At 49.9% G+C, this 19824-nt stretch overlaps 2 protein-coding genes across 2 annotated transcripts in view; one reads left to right on the forward strand and one right to left on the reverse strand.

The window, feature by feature from the left end:
• MME (membrane metalloendopeptidase) overlaps positions 1-7260 on the forward strand; it is a 32988-nt gene extending 25728 nt beyond the window's left edge. Inside the window, exons 20-23 of the mRNA XM_053951808.1 lie at positions 718-783; positions 2840-2935; positions 3340-3416; positions 5949-7260. Of these exons, the coding sequence (XP_053807783.1) occupies positions 718-783; positions 2840-2935; positions 3340-3416; positions 5949-6048 (339 nt within the window). The 3' untranslated portion in view covers positions 6049-7260. The remainder of the gene's footprint in view (positions 1-717; positions 784-2839; positions 2936-3339; positions 3417-5948) is intronic.
• Positions 7261-9924: 2664 nt separating this feature from the next.
• STRIT1 (small transmembrane regulator of ion transport 1) lies at positions 9925-15954 on the reverse strand. The gene is made up of 3 exons (XM_053951922.1): positions 15907-15954; positions 13985-14114; positions 9925-11380 (listed from the first exon to the last, which is right to left on the reverse strand). Exons 1-2 carry the CDS (start codon positions 15917-15919, stop codon positions 14020-14022), a joined length of 108 nt encoding a protein of 35 aa, XP_053807897.1. The 5' UTR covers positions 15920-15954; the 3' UTR covers positions 9925-11380; positions 13985-14019.
• Positions 15955-19824: the final 3870 nt, after the last annotated feature.

Raw genomic sequence — 19824 nt, forward strand, 5'->3', positions numbered from 1 at the left:
GAATTTCAACATATTTTGCTGCCCTTTTATTCACACATTAAATTCAATCAAAGGACGATTCTAGATTTTGCAGCTTTGACTATCATAAATCAGTATGTTGGACTGAAGGTTAAAATATGGGTTTTTTTAAAAAATAAAATTAGAGATTTCCCATTATCAAAGCTTCATCATCTTTTTGGTGCTATTTGACTGACTTAGGAATACCTGCTAAATAGAGATCTCCTATGTATTTGGCTACCAAGAAGCTACTGAACTTGCCTACTATACAGAAGAATAACTTCTAGCAGGTTTGCTGATGTCTGTTAACAGACAATTTCAGCAGTTTGGAGTTTGAATTTTAACTTTTTCTACAGACTGCATTCTGTCCACTTCCTCTAACTGGAACCGTGGTAAGAAACTGAGGATTAAAGACAAGGAGGAAAGAAGAAGGATAAATGAGCAATGACTAAGTAGCAGAAAATCTGGGTAAAAGATACAGAGCCTAGAAAGTTGCCTGGAGGGGAAGGAAGAGGATTAGAAAAACAATAGTATCTCAAAACATGGATTTTGAGACAAGGGACATAAAGACTTTTCAGAGATTTTAACATAATCTTCTGCTAAACCTTCAGATTTTAAGGTAATTCTTGCCTTTAGAAACTGGAAAATGCACAAAGTATTACAGGTCCTGGATGAGTTGGTTTTTTTTTTTCAGAAACCAATACTTTTCCTTTTTTACAGCTGAGTGGAATCAACACACTAGGAGAAAACATTGCTGATAATGGGGGTGTGAGACAAGCATACAAGGTAAGAAATATCCATTTTTCTATTTTAGCCGAAACTGTCAGAGATTAAGAAAATCAGTTTCAGAGCCTTGGAAGAAGAAACAATTTCTGTGCTAGGGACAGGACCAGACCTACTGTGCCATCAAGGCCTGGATTAAATCTACTGATGAAATCTACTGGCCAGCTGTGGTATTTCTCTCATCCTGTTAATCATGTCAGGCTACAGATTACCTGTTCCTAGGGAACTCTTTTTCATTTTTTTCCCCTTTGTGAATAAGGAATGTGTGGAATGGAAACATTCACTGGCTCCCACTTGGACCATGACCTAAAGAAAGTGCTGATACCAGGAGCTGTCTGCCTCTGGCTGTCTTTTCACCAGGTTTTTCATGCCAGGAAGGAGGGGCAGAATGACTTTCTTCTGACCCATAAACATAAACACTTTGCTTTTCATCTTGCACAGGTGACTTGGGCCCCCTGTACTGGTGTCCCAAGCCACTGGACTCTCTGCACTAAGCCTTCCATGGCAGCTGGATGCTTTTTGGCTTTGCTTTCCTTCTCTTCCTCAAACAGCTGCTGGACTCCCTAGACTGGCCACTGTTGAGAGTGACAGACACAGGTTCTTTTTGGACATGGTCTGGAAGAGAGTGGCAAGTCAGCCTCTCTGTCAGCTTTTCTTGTTATTCACAAATCTGATGGTTGCAAGCCTCAAGGTGATCCTCCTTCCCTGAGCACCTTCTGTGGCAAAATACTCAACACTTACAACTGAGTGCTGTCACTGTCACAGAGAGCTCTGGGATGCATGGGGCAACTCACACTTCTCCAAGCTCCCACTGGAAATGGACATGTTTGAGGGCAAAGACAATTATTAATGAGAGTTTAAGGAATGATTTGGAGGCCTAAAAGAGGCATCAGGCTTATTAGATGAGTCTGATCTTTGGTTACTGGAATACTTGTGCAAAGTACAAAGCCATGAAAGGGGATACGCTTTCCGAAAGGAATGGGAGTAGCCAGAAAAATTAGGTCAGAAGTATTAAAAATTATTATGACATCATATAAACAGTAAAAAAGGTCCAAAAGGAATCTTGAGAGGTCAGTATCCCACCGGCCTCCCCATGCAGGTAGAATCAAGCCCTTCTGCATCCTTGCAAGCTCCCAAGGAGCATTCCCGCTGCCTCCTCGCGGCACTCCCAGTGCCCACGGCTCTGCCTCCAGCCCTGCAAGCACAACAATCTGCTCCTTTCTCTCCTGTGACCTTTCACATATTTGAAGACTTACATGCTTCAAGGCCCAGACTTCTCTCCTTTAGACTAAACAAACCCAATTCTTTCGATCTTTCCTCATAGGTCATGTTTGCTGGACCTCTGCTCATTCTTGCTGCTTTCTTCTGGACTCTCTCCAGTTGGTCCACATCTTTCTTGAAGGGCAGTGCCCAAAACTGGACAGAGCACTCCAGCTGAGCCCTGGCCAGCGCCGAGTGGAGTAGAAGGATTACTTCATGTATTTCGTATAAGCCACTCCTGTTTACACGTCCCAGTACAACACCGGCCTTCTTTGCAGTGCAGTGGCACTGTTGGCTCTCGTTCAGCTGTTATCCATGGAAACTTCCAGAGCCTTTTCCATGGACCCCCTATCTGCTCATTCCTCAGCTGTGCTTGGGCCGTTGATTGGCTTCACTCATGCGTTGCTTTGGCACTGACTTCAGGCAGAACATTTCTCCAGGTCTTTCATCAGTGATGATACACTAACAACACATTGTTTGATACGTTTCCATAAGAAACATGAAAGCAGCTGTTCTTACTATGGCAAGGCTTTAAAGCCTCTGCAATTCACTTTAAAAAAACCAAACCCCAAAAAACCCACAGTGGAAAAAAATCTCTTTTTCATAGTGCAGTATTTAATAATTGATACTAAGTATTAAGAAATGGTCCTGTTGTCTTCTGCTTCAAGGCGGCACATGTGGGATGGATGGCCAAGGGAGGCAATGATTAATTATGTCAAAGAATTCCTCCTTTTCATCATTTCATTTCGACTGGAAAAATGCTGAAAGTGGTAACATTTCTACTCACTTCATTCTACAGGCTTATGAAAACTTTGTGAGAAAGCACGGAAAAGAAAAACTTCTTCCTGGTCTCGACATGAACCACAAACAGCTGTTTTTTCTGAACTTCGCACAGGTATCCTTTACTTCTTTCCTGAGGGCTTTGAAAACCACTTGGCAGTACAGTTTAACAGCAAGTCAGAACAGGCTGACTGCCGTGGGCTAACTGAGAGCTGGCAGAGCTGCAGGGCTGAGCAGTGTTCACTGCAAAGCACTGAAAATAAAGTCTTGTTAGGTGATTTTTATCTTCCCTAAAGAAATTAATTCAGCCACTTATAAGCCTGGTAGGAAGTGCCTTGTGCCCAAGTGCCTTTGTCTGAGGACAGTGACGTGCTTTTTTTAACAAAATACACCCTTTTGTCTCTGTGTTCTAGTGTGGAAATTATTCTCATGAACATTCGGTGTTTCACAGTTAAATGACAGCAGGTCTCTTCCTGTAAAATCTCAGGCCAATGATGCTTTTCTTTGTTACCCGTGCAGGTGTGGTGTGGAACGTACAGACCAGAATATGCAGTGAACTCCATCAAGACAGACGTGCACAGCCCAGGCAGATTCAGGTCAGCAGAGCCAACAAGCCCCGTGCAGTGCTGAGGGGTAGCACCTCTGACACACGGCTGCTTGTGGGGGAACTGAAGTGACCCTGCCCTTCCCGGGGGAGCTTTAACACCTCTACAGGCAGAGCACACTGGGGCTGCTTAGGAGAGACAGACAGGCTGGGCTGTCCCTGTCCCTGTCCCTTCCAGCCCAGCACTGCCCAAACAGGCAAAGCCCTTCCCAGGCAGCTCCACAGGCAAAGGAAGGATGTGGGATTGCTGTCTCATCCCTGAGAAGATCCAGCTTAGTTCTGTCCACCCTACGGAGCAGCTTTGAACAGTCTCCAGCACAGGACACACACAGCATCACCTGGCTGTCACTGTGTGACTGTCACTGCAGAGTCCCAGTGACTGTGTCTGGAATCCAGGGCTCATCCACAAGTCCCTGGCTCCTGCAATAGCCCCTGATAGGGCTCTTGTACACCAACAGCACGGATGAACTTTCATCCTCCACTGAAGTCACGGGCAGAACGAGTGGGAGATCACTGCCCCTCACTCTTAACAAGCCCATGTGCTGTGTACAATAGCAGATGTGCATTTTGTGTCTGGTGTGCTCAGCCAGCCTTCCCAAGATCAGCTGGGCTCAATTCAGTAGAGCCATGCAGGAAATGTAGCTGCTCAGGGTGCAAGCCTTTGAGCCAGTCTAGGATCTTTTCTTTTTATCTGAAGTCAGAGCAGCCTATTCATCAGCAGAGTACCAATGTGCTCTAATAAACCTGTTTGGTCCAATGCCACGGTATCAGTGGTAGTGCAGCCATCACAGCATCTGCTGGAAGGCTGAGTCATCTCCAGGCTCCATGTCCACAATAGCCAAGTCCTGTGCTGATACAATCCACTACATTAATTCCAGTAGCTTTCTTTCAACGGCTTTTCACCAAATCTTGTTTATCCCACACACTCAGCTATTTAGTGAAAGCAGGGACTGTTCCCTCACTGTTCTCGCCTGGTTTCAGTGCGGGTGGGTTGTGCTATCTGGGATCTCTCCCAGAGGCAGTTTGTGCACCAGCTCCTACAGTCATTCCTGTCTGGTCTCAGTGCTAATGAGGCTCCAGAGGCTCTTCAGAACCTCAGCACATCTGATTTGGACGAGGTACAAGGCCTTTGAAGCTGACTAGTTCAGCATCTCAGCACAACAAGCTGTGTTTGTGTGTACCCTGGATACCTTACGTCGTGCTGTGCTGTCTGCACCTCCGCAGGACAGGCTGTAAACTCTATGTGCAAGGATAAAAGTGTTCATGAGAAACCAGACAACATTCTCAGAAGGGGCAGTCATTTACAGGATGAGGCCCCCTAAGAGCTCTAAACCAGAAAACATTTCATGAGACATACCCACAACATTAACACCTAATAACATACTGCACAAGTGTCACAAAGGTTCCCAAGGTGCCTTTTTTGATTATTAACTGGGGAGTGCAATGAGGCTTTTCAACACCTGCTACACTGACTGTGGGCTGCTTCTCCTTACAAGTGGGACAGGCAGCTCCTCATAGAAATTGTTAATTGCAGAGCATCCCATTTTAGCAGTTCTTGTTCACTGGAGCAGTGAAGCACAGCTAGATCACCAAAATGCATGAGGTTTTTGATAACCCTTTTCCCGTGCCATCATCTCCTGTTCCACTGCTGGCTCCCAAGACCAGGGAGTCACTTTTGGCCTTCTAGAACAACTGAAGTATTGCAGGTGTCAGTGCTGAACTTCACCTCAACTTCTGTGGGCACACCCTGGTTCTAATGATGAACATAATTCTCAGAATAATCATGAATTACTCAAGGAAACAGTTCTTTAAAGAACTTCTGGGCCACAATCAGTGTCCATCAGTATCTGTATTTGACCTGTTTCCCTGCAGAGGTATGTGCTGCTCTATTCCCGATCCTGAAGGAACAAGTGAGTCTTAGCAGATCTATTCACACATGTTCACAATTACATGTAGAAAATCAGCCTTAGCTGGAGTGGCCTCATACTCACTTCCCATGTTGAGTTGAAAGCCATTGTTTGTGTGAGACTTTTTGCCAGAAAACTCATTCACTGGAAAATCTGTGCAAAACGCCCAGAGGAGCAGCATGATCTCAGTTAAAACCTGGTTGGTGTAAAAACGTAAATGAACATTCACTGACAAGTTACCACCACAGCCCTTGACCTCGGGGTCTTGTTTTCCCTTCACCAAGAAACTTGTCAGCAAAACGTAGCTGAAAAAACCCTCAGTGCAAACTACTGACAAGCAAGAAATCTGTTCTAGGTGAGAGAACTGGCTTGTGAGAGCCAGCCATGAGGAGGGGACAGGTCCTGTGTTTTTGGGGTTGCAACAGGGGCAAGACCAGCTGAAGAAGAAAACACAGCCAGCCCTTGAGGTGGAATGAAGCAACAGTCAGAGCTCAGCAACAGGGCGTTCCCCACTCTACAGTGAGGTGACACAACAAAACAAGTTACAAAATATGGGTCACGTTGTTTGTTTCCAGCCGAGGCGGGCAGCAATGACAGCGTGTTGCTTTGTTTTAAAGGGTCCTGGGGTCACTGCAGAACTCCCCAGAGTTTTCAGAAGCCTTTTCATGCACCACGAGAGACAACATGGATCCCGCCAAGAAGTGCCGCGTTTGGTGACGGACTGCAAACCTCACACCTCGAGGAGCTTTCCAGGAAAAGAGGCCTTTCCAGCGGATTTTGAGAAGGGGAGGAGGGAAGAAAGCTGAGCGGGACGTGCTGGAGGCACGGCTGTAACCCTTGGTAAACACGCGAAGCCCGGACCGTCACGCGCCGCAGCGGCGCTGGGCTGCCGGGCTGCTTCTCCCCGGAGCCCCCCAGGACCGAACTCCCCGGGCAGTTCTGGCATTCATTTTTAAACAGCTGTAACCCACCATCTCCCCCCGGTCAGGGAATGCAGGTTGCTGATCGGGGGGGAGGAAGGAAGGACTCGGGAACACACATCTTAGCCGTCATAGCACGACAGAGGGACGACAGCTTATTTCCCACTGCCAGACTTTGTACCCTCTGCTGGCACGGGAAATCTCTTCTACCAAATGTTTTCATTTTTACTTGAAACCATTTATACAAGAGGAGTCCAAAGACCTGCTGTACTTCAGTAACTTCTCACTAATTACTCCAGCGTGTATTACCTGAAGTCCCTATTTACAATAGTTAATTTACAGCTTTCCAGCCCAGCTGAAATCATAGGTAATTTATTAATTTCTGTACCTATAACCTGTAAGATTGTGATCAAAGACCCTTTCACCATTTTCTAAGCTTTATCTTGCTTTCTCTAAAGTCGCTCTTTTTTAAAGTTTCTAGTAATGTATAAATCATAGTTTTTATATTTAAATCTTGAGCTACACTTTTGACTTGAAGTATTGTAACATATTTTATCAGTGGCTGCATAGAACTGGGAAATTGGACTAAAGCATGGTATCGGGCAATAAGATAAAGCCTACAAACCTGATTTCTCCAATGGAGGACACAAACATTGGAGTTTTCAGGCTGACTGTCAGTGCTTAGGCTCAGATCCTGCACATAACTTGTACTTGTTCTGATCAATGTCAGTCCTCACATCAAGAAAGCTGCACAGCTGATTGCAAGAGTCTGAAGGAGCTTTAAGTAAGAGGGTAAAAGGCTTTAAATCTGCAATGATATGTATTAAACATCCTCATGCAGATTGCAAAGGAACTTACTGCTTTGTTTATCAAAGCAATGACATTTCCAAACCAAGTACCAGATACCTCAGATGACTGCTACAATAGGTCTATTTAAAAACCTATGTCCTTTTAGCTTTCTGTCATCTGATCAAAACATTTTGATAATAAACTGAATTTATGAGCCAAATGCAGTGCGTGTTCTTCATAGGAATTATGAAAACACAGATTCTCTGCAAACAGATGTCTGTGCTTGCCCCTGAGCCCCACAGGTCAGAAAACGCTGACCACAACAAACAAATCCCTCTCACAGCTCCCAGGATCGCCCTTGGCAGAGCGAGCCTCTCGCAGAGAGGGGAAACCCAGAGCGCCTCTGTTTTCACACAGAAACCAACATTTCACACAGGGACCAACACTCCGCACAGCTCTGCACAGAACAAGGGCCAAAAAAAGCCTCCAGCGCCCGGAGGGAGCTGGAACGGGGCTGGAGACGGGGAGTGGGGCCAGGCGGGCCCTGCACAGGTGGGGAGCGCCCTCACCTGCGCTGTGCCCCCGGCTCCGCTGGCCCTGGGGGCCCACCCGCCGCCCACCCCGCCCGGGCTGCTGCCTGAGCCGGGGCTTTTACCTGAGCCGGGCTTTTACCTGAGCCGGGGCTTTTACCTGAGCTGGGGCTCCTGCCTGAGCCGGGGCTTTTACCTGAACCGGGGCTTTTACCTGAGCTGGGGCTCCTGCCTGAGCCGGGGCTTTTACCTGAGCCGGGGCTTTTACCTGAGCCGGGGCTCCTGCCCGAGCCGGGATCCTACCTGAGCTGGGCTCTTACCTGAGCTGGGCTCCTGCCTGAACCAGCTCTTACCTGAGCTGGGCTCTTACCTGAGCCGGGCTTTTACCTGAGCCGGGCTCCTGCCTGAACCAGGGCTTTTACCTGAGCCGGGCTCTTACCTGAGCCGGGCTTTTACCTGAGCCGGGGCTTTTACCTGAGCCGGGGCTTTTACCTGAGCTGGGGCTTTTACCTGAACCGGGGCTTTTACCTGAGCTGGGGCTCCTGCCTGAGCCGGGGCTTTTACCTGAACCGGGGCTTTTACCTGAGCTGGGGCTTTTACCTGAGCTGGGGCTCCTGCCTGAGCCGGGGCTTTTACCTGAGCCGGGGCTTTTACCTGAGCTGGGGCTCCTGCCTGAGCCGGGGCTTTTACCTGAGCCGGGGCTTTTACCTGAGCCAGGCTCCTGCCTGAGCCGGGGCTCTTACCTGAGCCGGGCTCCTGCCTGAGCCGGGCTCTTACCTGAGCCGGGCTCCTGCCTGAGCCGGGCTCTTACCTGAGCCGGGCTCCTGCCTGAGCCGGGCTCTTACCTGAGCCGAGCTCCTGCCTGAGCCGGGCTCCTGCGTGAACCGTGAGGGGCTCCAGGTGCCCGCAGGTCCGGGCTCGGGGCTCCAGGTGCCCGCAGGTCCGGGCTCGGGGCTCACAGCGGAGCGCGGCCGGGGCTCCGAGGGCCGGGGGCTCCTGAGGGCGGGGGCAGGTGAGGCAGCCCCCCCTGCAGAGCGCACCTGGCGCGCCCCCGCCCCACCGGCACCGGCACCGGGACCCGCCGCGCTTTGTTCCCTTTGCACTCCTACCCAGAGCAAGGCGGGGCCCTCAGCCCCGAGGGAGGTTTGGGGGCATAATGGGGTCACAGGTAAGCCCAGGTGTGTGAGGCGCTCCGGGAACAGCCAGGAGCAGGTAAATCTCTTCCCTGGGCTGGTGTCAGCCACTGGGGCAGGAGAGACGCAGCAGGTGGGCAAAGCACCCTGGAGCCACTTGACGTGGGACTGGGAACATCCCACCCAAACTCTGGTTCACAGGCAGGTGTTATCCCTGTCCCACCCAAACTCTGGTTCACAGGCAGGTGTTATCCCTGTCCCTGTCCCACCCAAACTCTGGTTCACAGGCAGGTGTTATCCCTGTCCCACCCAAACTCTGGTTCACAGGCAGGTGTTATCCCTGTCCCACCCAAACTCTGGTTCACAGGCAGGTGTTATCCCTGTCCCTGTCCCACCCAAACTCTGGTTCACAGGCAGGTGTTATCCCTGTCCCTGTCCCACCCAAACTCTGGTTCACAGGCAGGTGTTATCCCCACAGCTCAGCTCTGCACCAGTCATGCTCTGTGTACACCAACACCCTTAAATGGGATTACAAGCACTGAAAGAATATAAACATGCGCCTGGAAGTTTCCAGGATGCCACGTGCAACATCCCGGGACAGAGGGACAGACACTCCTCTCTACTTGATCTACTCCAAGAGCTGTTCAGGGGAAACAGGGAAAGCCAGGCAGAGGCTGTGGGGCAAGCTTGGCATCCTACTGTAACAAAATTGGGGTGGCCTGACACTGAGGTTATCACCTCGCTTTAATAGTGTAGCGCCAGCATTTTGCAAAAAATCTGAGCGTGCATGGTTTTTCCCCCTCAATCACCAGCACCTCTCTGAGAGAAAAGAACCTAGCTCTCAAACACTCCTTTTATTTTTCAGGAATGAAAAACCCCAAACCTTTTGCTACCCCTTTTGCCCCCGCACGTAAGGAGAGCTTCAACGCTGTACAGCTGCACCACGAGCAGACACCAGAGTGGGTTGTCTGAAGGTGGTTACAGAAGGTCACTGCAGAGTGCTCAGTGATCTTCCAACAGCGTGGGGGATGCATATTTTCTTGGAATAATCCTCTCTTTATTACCCCATAAAACTGGCAGAAACTTCTTCTTTGTATACAGCAAGTCAGCTCGATGATATTGACGCCAGCCCAGAGAGTTATTTTGGCTTGCTCTGCCAAATCAGATCTCAAAAATCAGGTAAAGCTAAACCAGATTGTAGTGTTTACATTTTATCTCTGTAACATTTTAATTGGAAACATTCAATTTCCAGCGTTGCGAGACACCCAAAGGGCTGTTTGGACCTTTCAGAACTATTTCCCTCTGTGCCTGGTAAATGAAGTGAGTTGTAAAAACACAGACGTGGTCACTGTGGAGTCACAGCTGGATCAGTCCGGGTGGGCTCAGACCCCGAGGAATTGAAGGTGAGACCCTGAGGTGTCTGCTCAGGGTGGGCTCTGGGCTCAGGCAGCCCCTTGCAGGGAGAGGGGGATGTTCCCACCTGCAGGCACTCCCCGAGGTGCTGCTCAGGTGCTCGCAGGACACAGCAGCCGTGCAGGCATCGAGAATCTCCGGGGTTTAGCCCCTCTCTTTCAGGACATCTGATCAGACTGGATCCCCCTCAGTTCATTCCCAGCTGAAGAAACCCGGTGTTAAGACAATTCCCAAATGGAATATCACACTTCAGTGCTCCTGCTGACTGCTGGCGTGGCCCAGGAATGTTTGTGGCTGCACTATGGCCAAATCTATTTGTGTTTCCATTCCTAAAGCTCAACAGACAGTGCCCACAGATGGAGACAGGATGTCTAACTGATGTGCCTTCCTCACATTCTCAAAATTATACGAATTATGTGAGCAGGAGTATAAAAATTAGTTTTTTTCTCTATTTAACCCCATCAGGGGTTGCTAAGAGTTTTTTCACATTCCCCTAAACATACATCTTGCCGTGATCTTCCAGACATGCCTCTCACAGTAAATTCTCTGCTTTAACTGGGGGTTGAATTATTAATGATTTCATCTTCTCAGAACTACAGTTCTCCAGTAGAAAAATCTTCATGCTCAAGAGCCCAGAGCTGTCACTGAAAATGCAGTGATCAGATGCTCAGTTGTGATTTAAACGGCAAAGTCACTGGAAGTTCACATGGCTCACTATTGACTGGGGGAATATAATTATCTCCAATGCTAATTAAAAAGGCAAACCCCCAGTACAAGACACGGAGGGCCCCTGGTGAGCCTGGGATTCAGCCACACTCAGCTGTACAACCCCCCCAGCCCTCAGCAAGCCTGGCCTTCTCTTTTCCAAGGACATGCAAATGTTTCTGTTTCATAACAACAGAGTCCAAGAGATGTTCCCCAGAATAAGGCTAAAAATTGCCCAGGCCCCATAAGAAATTAACCCTTGCCTGTTTCTACCAAGCTTGAAGTGCCTTAGCGGGTAGTAGCTGTTTTAAAAGTTTGCTGGTCAGCAAGCAGGCAGGTATCTGAGCTACCACAAGATTCCAAAAACCACTCCCTAAATTGCAAATAATCTGAGAACAGGGAAATTGGTTTGGTGACTCTTCCTAATGGATAAAAAGTGTGCACAACATTTACATTGTTGATATTAAAAATAACTCATTTTATACGTGTTTTAGTAATTAGAAATTGAAACTGAACTTCTGTGTTCTTCTCATCCAACATCACTGTAGGTTCTTCTGACCTGTAAGACACAGAAATTGCATTTAAAAGGGTGGCAGTGACAAGTAGGGCAGGGGAGGCTGCTGTGTGACACTGTCCTCACTGGAGGGCTGTGTGTGTGACACTGCTGTCACTGCATGGCTGTGTGACACTGCTGTCACTGCAGGGCTGTGTGTGTGACACTGCTGTCACTGCAGGGCTGTGTGTGACACTGCTGTCACTGCAGGGAGCTGTGTGTGTCACTGCTGTCACTGCAGGGCTGTGTGACACTGCTGTCACTGCAGGGCTGTGTGTGACACTGTCCTCACTGCAGAGCTGTGTGTGTGACACTGCTGTCACTGCAGGGCTGTGTGTGTGACACTGCTGTCACTGCAGGGAGCTGTGTGTGTCACACTGCTGTCACTGCAGGGCTGTGTGACACTGCTGTCACTGCAGGGCTCTGTGTCACACTGCTGTCACTGCAGAGCTGTGTGTGTGACACTGCTGTCACTGCAGGGCTCTGTGTGACACTGCTGTCACTGCAGGGCTGTGTGACACTGCTGTCACTGCAGGGCTGTGTGTGTGACACTGCTGTCACTGCAGGGCTGTGTGTGTCACACTGCTGTCACTGCAGAGCTCTGTGTGTGACACTGCTGTCACTGCAGGGCTGTGTGTGTCACACTGCTGTCACTGCAGGGCTCTGTGTCACACTGCTGTCACTGCAGAGCTGTGTGTGACACTGCTGTCACTGCAGGGCTGTGTGTGTGACACTGCTGTCACTGCAGGGCTGTGTGACACTGCTGTCACTGCAGGGAGCTGTGTGTGTCACACTGCTGTCACTGCAGGGCTCTGTGTGTGTCACTGCTGTCACTGCAGAGCTGTGTGTGTGTCACTGCTGTCACTGCAGGGCTCTGTGTGTGACACTGCTGTCACTGCAGGGCTCTGTGTCACACTGCTGTCACTGCAGAGCTGTGTGTGACACTGCTGTCACTGCAGGGCTGTGTGTGTGACACTGCTGTCACTGCAGGGCTGTGTGACACTGCTGTCACTGCAGGGAGCTGTGTGTGTCACACTGCTGTCACTGCAGGGCTCTGTGTGTGTCACTGCTGTCACTGCAGAGCTGTGTGTGTGTCACTGCTGTCACTGCAGGGCTGTGTGACACTGCTGTCACTGCAGGGAGCTGTGTGTGACACTGCTGTCACTGCAGAGCTGTGTGTGTGTCACTGCTGTCACTGCAGGGCTGTGTGACACTGCTGTCACTGCAGGGCTGTGTGACACTGCTGTCACTGCAGAGCTCTGTGTGTGACACTGCTGTCACTGCAGGGCTGTGTGTGTGACACTGCTGTCACTGCAGGGCTGTGTGTGTCACACTGCTGTCACTGCAGAGCTGTGTGTGTGACACTGTCCTCACTGCAGGGCTGTGTGTGTGACACTGCTGTCACTGCAGGGCTGTGTGTGACACTGCTGTTACTGCAGGGCTGTGTGTGTGACACTGCTGTCACTGCAGGGCTGTGTGTGACACTGCTGTCACTGCAGGGCTCTGTGTGACACTGCTGTCACTGCAGGGCTGTGTGTGTGACACTGCTGTCACTGCAGGGCTGTGTGTGTGACACTGCTGTCACTGCAGGGCTGTGTGTGACACTGCTGTCACTGCAGGGAGCTGTGTGTGTCACACTGCTGTCACTGCAGGGCTGTGTGTGTGACACTGCTGTCACTGCAGGGCTGTGTGTGACACTGCTGTCACTGCAGGGCTGTGTGTGTGACACTGCTGTCACTGCAGGGCTGTGTGTGACACTGCTGTCACTGCAGGGAGCTGTGTGTGTCACACTGCTGTCACTGCAGGGCTGTGTGTGTGACACTGCTGTCACTGCAGGGCTGTGTGTGACACTGCTGTCACTGCAGGGCTGTGTGTGTGACACTGCTGTCACTGCAGAGCTGTGTGTGACACTGTCCTCACTGCAGGGCTGTGTGTGACACTGCTGTCACTGCAGGGCTCTGTGTGTGTCACTGCTGTCACTGCAGGGCTGTGTGTGTGACACTGTCCTCACTGCAGGGCTCTGTGTGTGACACTGCTGTCACTGCAGGGCTGTGTGTGTGACACTGCTGTCACTGCAGGGCTGTGTGTGACACTGCTGTCACTGCAGGGCTGTGTGTGTGACACTGCTGTCACTGCAGAGCTGTGTGTGACACTGTCCTCACTGCAGGGCTGTGTGTGACACTGCTGTCACTGCAGGGCTCTGTGTGTGTCACTGCTGTCACTGCAGGGCTGTGTGTGTGACACTGTCCTCACTGCAGGGCTCTGTGTGTGTCACTGCTGTCACTGCAGGGCTGTGTGTGACACTGCTGTCACTGCAGGGCTGTGTGACACTGCTGTCACTGCAGGGCTGTGTGACACTGCTGTCACTGCAGGGCTGTGTGACACTGCTGTCACTGCAGGGCTGTGTGTGACACTGCTGTCACTGCAGGGCTGTGTGTGTGACACTGCTGTCACTGCAGGGAGCTGTGTGTGACACTGCTGTCACTGCAGGGCTGTGTGTGTGACACTGCTGTCACTGCAGGGCTCTGTGTGTGTCACTGCTGTCACTGCAGGGCTGTGTGTGTGTGACACTGCTGTCACTGCAGGGCTCTCTGTGACACCATCACTTACCCAGGGCGCTGTGTGGCACTGCCACCCCTTCCTGGTCAGGAGAAGACAATGTACACCACGAGGGCACAGCCCAGGATCCAGCCCAGTGCCAGCAGCACGGGGACAAGCAGGCGGGACAGCGGGGCCCGGGCTGGCACAGAAAACAGGGTCAGTGGCACTGACAGGGACCTGCTGCACCAATCCCACCAAGGCCAGGGGTGCAGGTGGCCACGTCCCAGCGTGCTGAGCCATGGCTCAGCTGCTCAGCAGGCTTAGGCCAGGCTCAGAGGAGCCCAGGGCAGGCCTAGGCCAGGCTCAGAGGAGCCCAGGGCAGGCTTAGGCCAGGCTCAGAGGAGCCCAGGGCAGGCCTAGGCCAGGCTCAGAGGAGCCCAGGGCAGGCCTAGGCCAGGCTCAGAGGAGCCCAGGGCAGGCCTAGGCCAGGCTCAGAGGAGCCCAGGGCAGGCTTAGGCCAGGCTCAGAGGAACCCAGGGCAGGCCTAGGCCAGGCTCAGAGGAGCCCAGGGCAGGCTTAGGCCAGGCTCAGAGGAGCCCAGGCTCTCTGTGCAGCACACGGGAAGCAGGACTGGCTTTACATCTCCATACAACATCAGAATTTTCAGGACGCTTCTGCCAGTTTCCTGCAAGCAGCACACACTTGCCAGAAAGCAGAATATTGAGTTCCTATTACTTACCAATATATTACACCTCTTACAGCACATCTTTACACAGCTAATAGAAATACAGGTTTTACAGAAATTATGTAAAACTAACCACAACACCTTGCACAGCTGAGATCAAGCAGGCAGACTCAGAGGGATGCTTACTAATTTTAGGATTGCCACATTGTTCTTCTAAAGCTCTGCACAGCACACCTGCCTCGCCAAGACACTGCACAGTGTGTCTGCCAGAGGGACACAAGACCTGCGCGTGCTGCCATGAAAATATTAAAAGCATTAAAAATTCCTGCCCTGAAACTGGGTGTCCCTTTGGCCCAGGGGAGCCCCTCTCCTGTTTCATTTAGAGCCCTTTGCTGCAGTGACACAGGTGAAGCTGCTGGGATCGTTTCCCTGCACTTTCTCTGAAGGTCTGATCACAAAGGCAGGGCTGGGTCCTGCCGGGGGGCACAGGGGGGTTTGTGAGAGCTCTGCTGATGCTGCTGGCTCTGGGGCTCTGTTAGGGGAGCTCCAGTTTAAACCAGTGTCAGGGTAATTCCTGGGGCTATCAATGAAAACTCAAATAAATAGCGTTCAGTGTCCTTTCGTAGCTCAGCAGAAACTCACTCTAGATACCAGAGTCAGTGGTGCACAAAAAACAGGAAATAAGTCTTTAAAAACTTTGAATGTAGCTATGAAGATGTATTAAAAAGTTCCCTTTACAAGTGTTACCTGAGTAACTGTGCACTCAGCACAGTTGTAAATTTACCACAGCTACAGTTGTAAATTGAAGTGAAATAAATAAAAAATTACAATAGATATAAAATGCATTTTAATAAACTGCCTTTTCTCCTTGGAGAGGGTGAAGTGTGCTTACAATGGAAAGGTCATTACTAAAACTTAATTTTGCTCTGCCACTTGAGCTTTGTGGGGTTAAAATCAAAATTATTCTGTGTTCACTTGGCACCACACTTGGAGCTCAGCTCCACACAGTATAACAAAAATGCTGTCAAACATAACTCATTTTACACACTGTCCTATTGTGTCAGCTAACCTGGAATGACAACTACAAAACATAAAGAAAACAAAACTGGTAGGATTCAAAAATACAGGAGGAACCCAAGCTGTTAATAGAATTAGCTTTTAAAGAGAATTAAACCTTCTTACTGAGAAGTAAATTATATATAGTGTATCAGACAAGAATACAGGTAGCTGAGTGTATTCACACTGCATTGCTCAGATCTATTAATTTCAGTACATTATTACATTCACATTTAATTGTGCCTCTTACCTGGTTCTGCCATTCCCCCTCTGCTAGTTTAATGGCAGGTTAAGGTTTGCCTCTGCAGTTGCTCTGAGAGCCCTGGGATGCTTTAAATAGAGCAATATTTGGAATGTGCTGCAGCTGCCTGGCTCACTGGTGCCAGGGGTTGGCTATAAGCATTCAATTGTCTAAAAAGGCAGGAATTCAGGGGTCCAAGGTTACCTCTGCCTGTTCCTCCAGCTGCACCTCTGCTGCAGAGCAACCTGACTGCAGAGGGGTCAGCTTCTTGAAGAGGGAGGGAAACAAGGGTGAAAAGTGCTTGATGGTCTCTTTATAGCCCCCCATGGTAAATGCAGGTAACCCTCATGAGCACCCCTGTATGTCCAGCATGGCAGGGATCTGCTGTGCTCTGAGCCCCCCACTCTTCTCCCATCCCTCTCCTGTGGAAACCCAGCAAGCCCTGCTCAGGATTCCTGTGCAGGGAGCCCTGTAGTTACCAGCTCTCTGCTCAGCAGCACCAGCTCTCTGCTACCTGCAGGAGAAGGAAGTCCCAAGGAAGGGCTGCTTTGCAGGGATCCCTGTCCTGCATCACACCTACAACACAGCTGGGAGGGACAGCCCTTCCCCAGGCATCCCCTCAGGAAGGGGACTGCACTACTGCTTCTCCAAAATGGGAGCAATCTTACATAAACCTCAGGCCAATGTAGCACTTTATCATGCCATGCACTGTTCAGCCCATCACAGCATTTTGAGACACGAGAATAAACCATCAGCTTCCCTTTCTTTGTCTGGCTTTGCCATAAAGCAAATCCTTTTGGGATAAGATCCAATTTGTTGTGAAAAGAAATATGACTCTGTGTAAAATATTTATTGAAAAAAAAAAAAATCTCTGATACAATAACTTCATTGGCTGCACAGCTGTTCCTGTAAGAATCCTGTCTGGCTTGGTTCTGCTAATTATATCTATCCATCTGATCTCATAGAAATAATTTCCAGCAGGAATCATGTATTCCTGACAAGACCATCTGACCTTCAGGGACTGGGATCCTTCCAGGCCCAGTTGCCACAAGCAAGGGCAGCGAGTCATTGCTGCTCACACCGGTTTGGGTAGTGCTCCCCAGCGAGTGCTGTCCTGCACGTCCACAGCTGGACTCAAAGGAGATCAAAGTTGTAACTGCAGCAAAGAACACATTAACAATGCAGACATTATTTTAAACAACACATCTTCTGTTGGGAACTGAGGAATGAACTGCAGACATCAATTCTACAATAGACCTCAGTCCAACAGCCCAAAAAAAAAAAAAAAAAAAAAGCAGAGGGACAGTTTCAAAACATAAGAACAAGGAGAGGACACAAGGCTTAAGAAAATACTCAGAATGATCTGTGGCAAAACGCAGCTACTGCTTTTCTGCTGAAGAACAATCCACAAGAACAACAATTCCCTCACTGCTATTTGTGTTCCCAATTACGTGGTCTTGGTTTATGTTTTTCCCCCTCTGTGCTGGGACAATACTCAATACCCAGAGCTACACTTGGATGGGCAGTTGGGCTCAGAAATGGGATTCCTTTTTAGCCTCCAGCTCACTCAGGTGCTCAAACAGATTGGTGTCAGGGCAACTTTTGGAGCAGCCTCCAGGACTTCATTCCCATTAACTGCTCGAGGCTGGGAATCACTTCAAATGCTTGAAATGCCTGCAGTGCTTTAAGGGAGCTCGGACCAACATTAGGAGAGGGAACAGGGTAAGGCAGCAGGGCTGCAAGGCTTTCTGTGAGAGAAGCAATTTTAAGGGGAAAATCCTTTTAGTGCCTGGTGTTTGGGCAGGAACTGTCAGAACCTCACTGACCTCCCCCCACCTTGCAAAGCAAATTGGCCATTTTTAGTGTTAAAATACCCAATATGTTTAGAGCACACCCCAGTCTTCATCACTGCATCAGTAGCCAGAGGTCAAATACACAATGTCACATTTCTGTCTTTGTTGCTGTATTTTTAACCTCTGGGAATCTGAACCCATATGCAGGAGGCTGGCAAAGAAATGTTTTGTTTTACAAATTCTAAATGATCCCTGTGAATAACTGCAGCCTGCGCTGCTTTAGAGGAGATTAGAAGGACAGACTAACTTATCTTCACAAAGGGAATGCTCCAAGTAATAAAATCTTTATAGCTTTGTAATACTGGTATTAATTTTTAAATCATGTTTCTTTCAATTGATTTTTTTTTCCTTTAAGAAAAAAACCTGATTTATTAGCGAATCAAAAGCCAAGTTTATGTGCCTTGAATTATTTTATGACTTTCCCATACTCTCTTGTGACCTGCAGATTAACATATGAGAATATCAGATTATTGCATTCGCAAAATAGGTTTATGTGTGGAAAATTTGTCTAATGAAACGCATTTTATTAGTCACACCAGTCTTAGCATTTGAAAGCTCCATGAAAAATTGCTAGACCTTACTTCTACTCACATTTACATCATGAAAATAAAGGCTGATTTATTTAATAACCGTGCAAGCGAAGACCTGAAAAAATCCACGTATTAAGGGACTAAATAATTCATTCCACATGCTGCTTCCTAGGGCTCTGGGTCTGCACAGCATTTGTGCTGGCAGAGAGAAGCATCCCCCAGCCGAGTGCTGAGATACCTGCAAAAAGCAGCAGACACGACGGGGAAGCAGCAGCCCGGTGCAGAGATCAGAGCAGCAGCGATAACGAGGTGGGGTTTGCCTTTGCACAGCTCCCGTTCCTGGCAGCTGAGGATGGAAATTCCTCCAGGGCTGGCACGGGCACGGCCCCACCTCCCTGAGGGCTCACTCACCAGGGCAGCTCCTGGAGCCCTGGGGCCCTGCAGGGCTGGAGGTGGCTGCCAGGTGAGGAGCAGCACCAGGGGAGAGCCGGGCACAGCCCAGGGCACAGCCCAGGGCACAGCCCAGGATGGCAGCAGCTGAACACGGAGCCCAGTGTCCCACAGGTCATCAGAGCAGAGCCAGTCGTCCCCCCGAGCTGAAGGGGCACTGAGCCCCCCCAGGGGACAGCTCAGCCACCAAACTGCCCAGCTCAGGGTCAGCCACGGGCCAGCTTTCAGGTTCTTCACAGAAAGACTCCAGCCATTGCTCCCCGTGCTGTGATGATTGTTCTGGAAGGGACCCCAGCCCACCTCACACTGTAAATACCCAGGGCTCATGATTTGAGAAACGACAGCTTTCTGGAGGATGGGAGTTATGATTTATACATTACTGCAACCTGTTGCTGTGGCTTTTACTGTCGACTTGGCATTTTCTTCAGACCTGAAAGGCATTTAATGTGTCACTTGGATTTGCACTGAATCCTAACTCCTGGACCAAGTTAGAACCCCAGGCTTACCACGCTGCATTTTCCATCTGATTTTTCTGCTGTGACAGAACAATGAAGTTAATAATTACTTCATTCTGTTTCTTTGGATGAGAAAAAAAATAACCTGCAGTGCACTCTGTGTGCAGCAAAGAGTCTGAGGAGGGCTCCGTGGTGCAGGCACAGGAGGTGGCTTTGGCCCCGGCCAGGAGCCAGAGTCACCTCTTGCACAGCTCCATGGTGCTGGCACAGAGCTGGGAGGAGCCCCAGGGCACCCCCAGAACACACAGGGCCCCCAAAGTGCCCTGCAGCCAAGTGACCACCACCCCTCACCTGCCACTGTGGGCTCGGTGGGCAGGGACCCTGCAGAGGGGGGCTGAGGAGGGGAGGCAGCAGAGCAGGAGGCAGGAGCCACCTGGGGCACTCCAGCAAGGGTTTTACCAGCGTGCTCTGGCTGATGCTGGGCACAGGGGTGGGAACAGCCAGACTGGATCACGGTTTTGGCTGCTCCTTTGTTCAAACTCCTGAAAAACAAGGGGCTCAGCTGGGATGTGTGTCCCAGCCCTTGGTTCAGCCCCACGTTTCCTGGTGGAAAACAACTGACCAGAGTGAAGATGCTGC

This window comes from Vidua chalybeata, chromosome 10 (assembly GCF_026979565.1).
Source record: "Vidua chalybeata isolate OUT-0048 chromosome 10, bVidCha1 merged haplotype, whole genome shotgun sequence".
Taxonomy (NCBI): domain Eukaryota; kingdom Metazoa; phylum Chordata; class Aves; order Passeriformes; family Viduidae; genus Vidua; species Vidua chalybeata.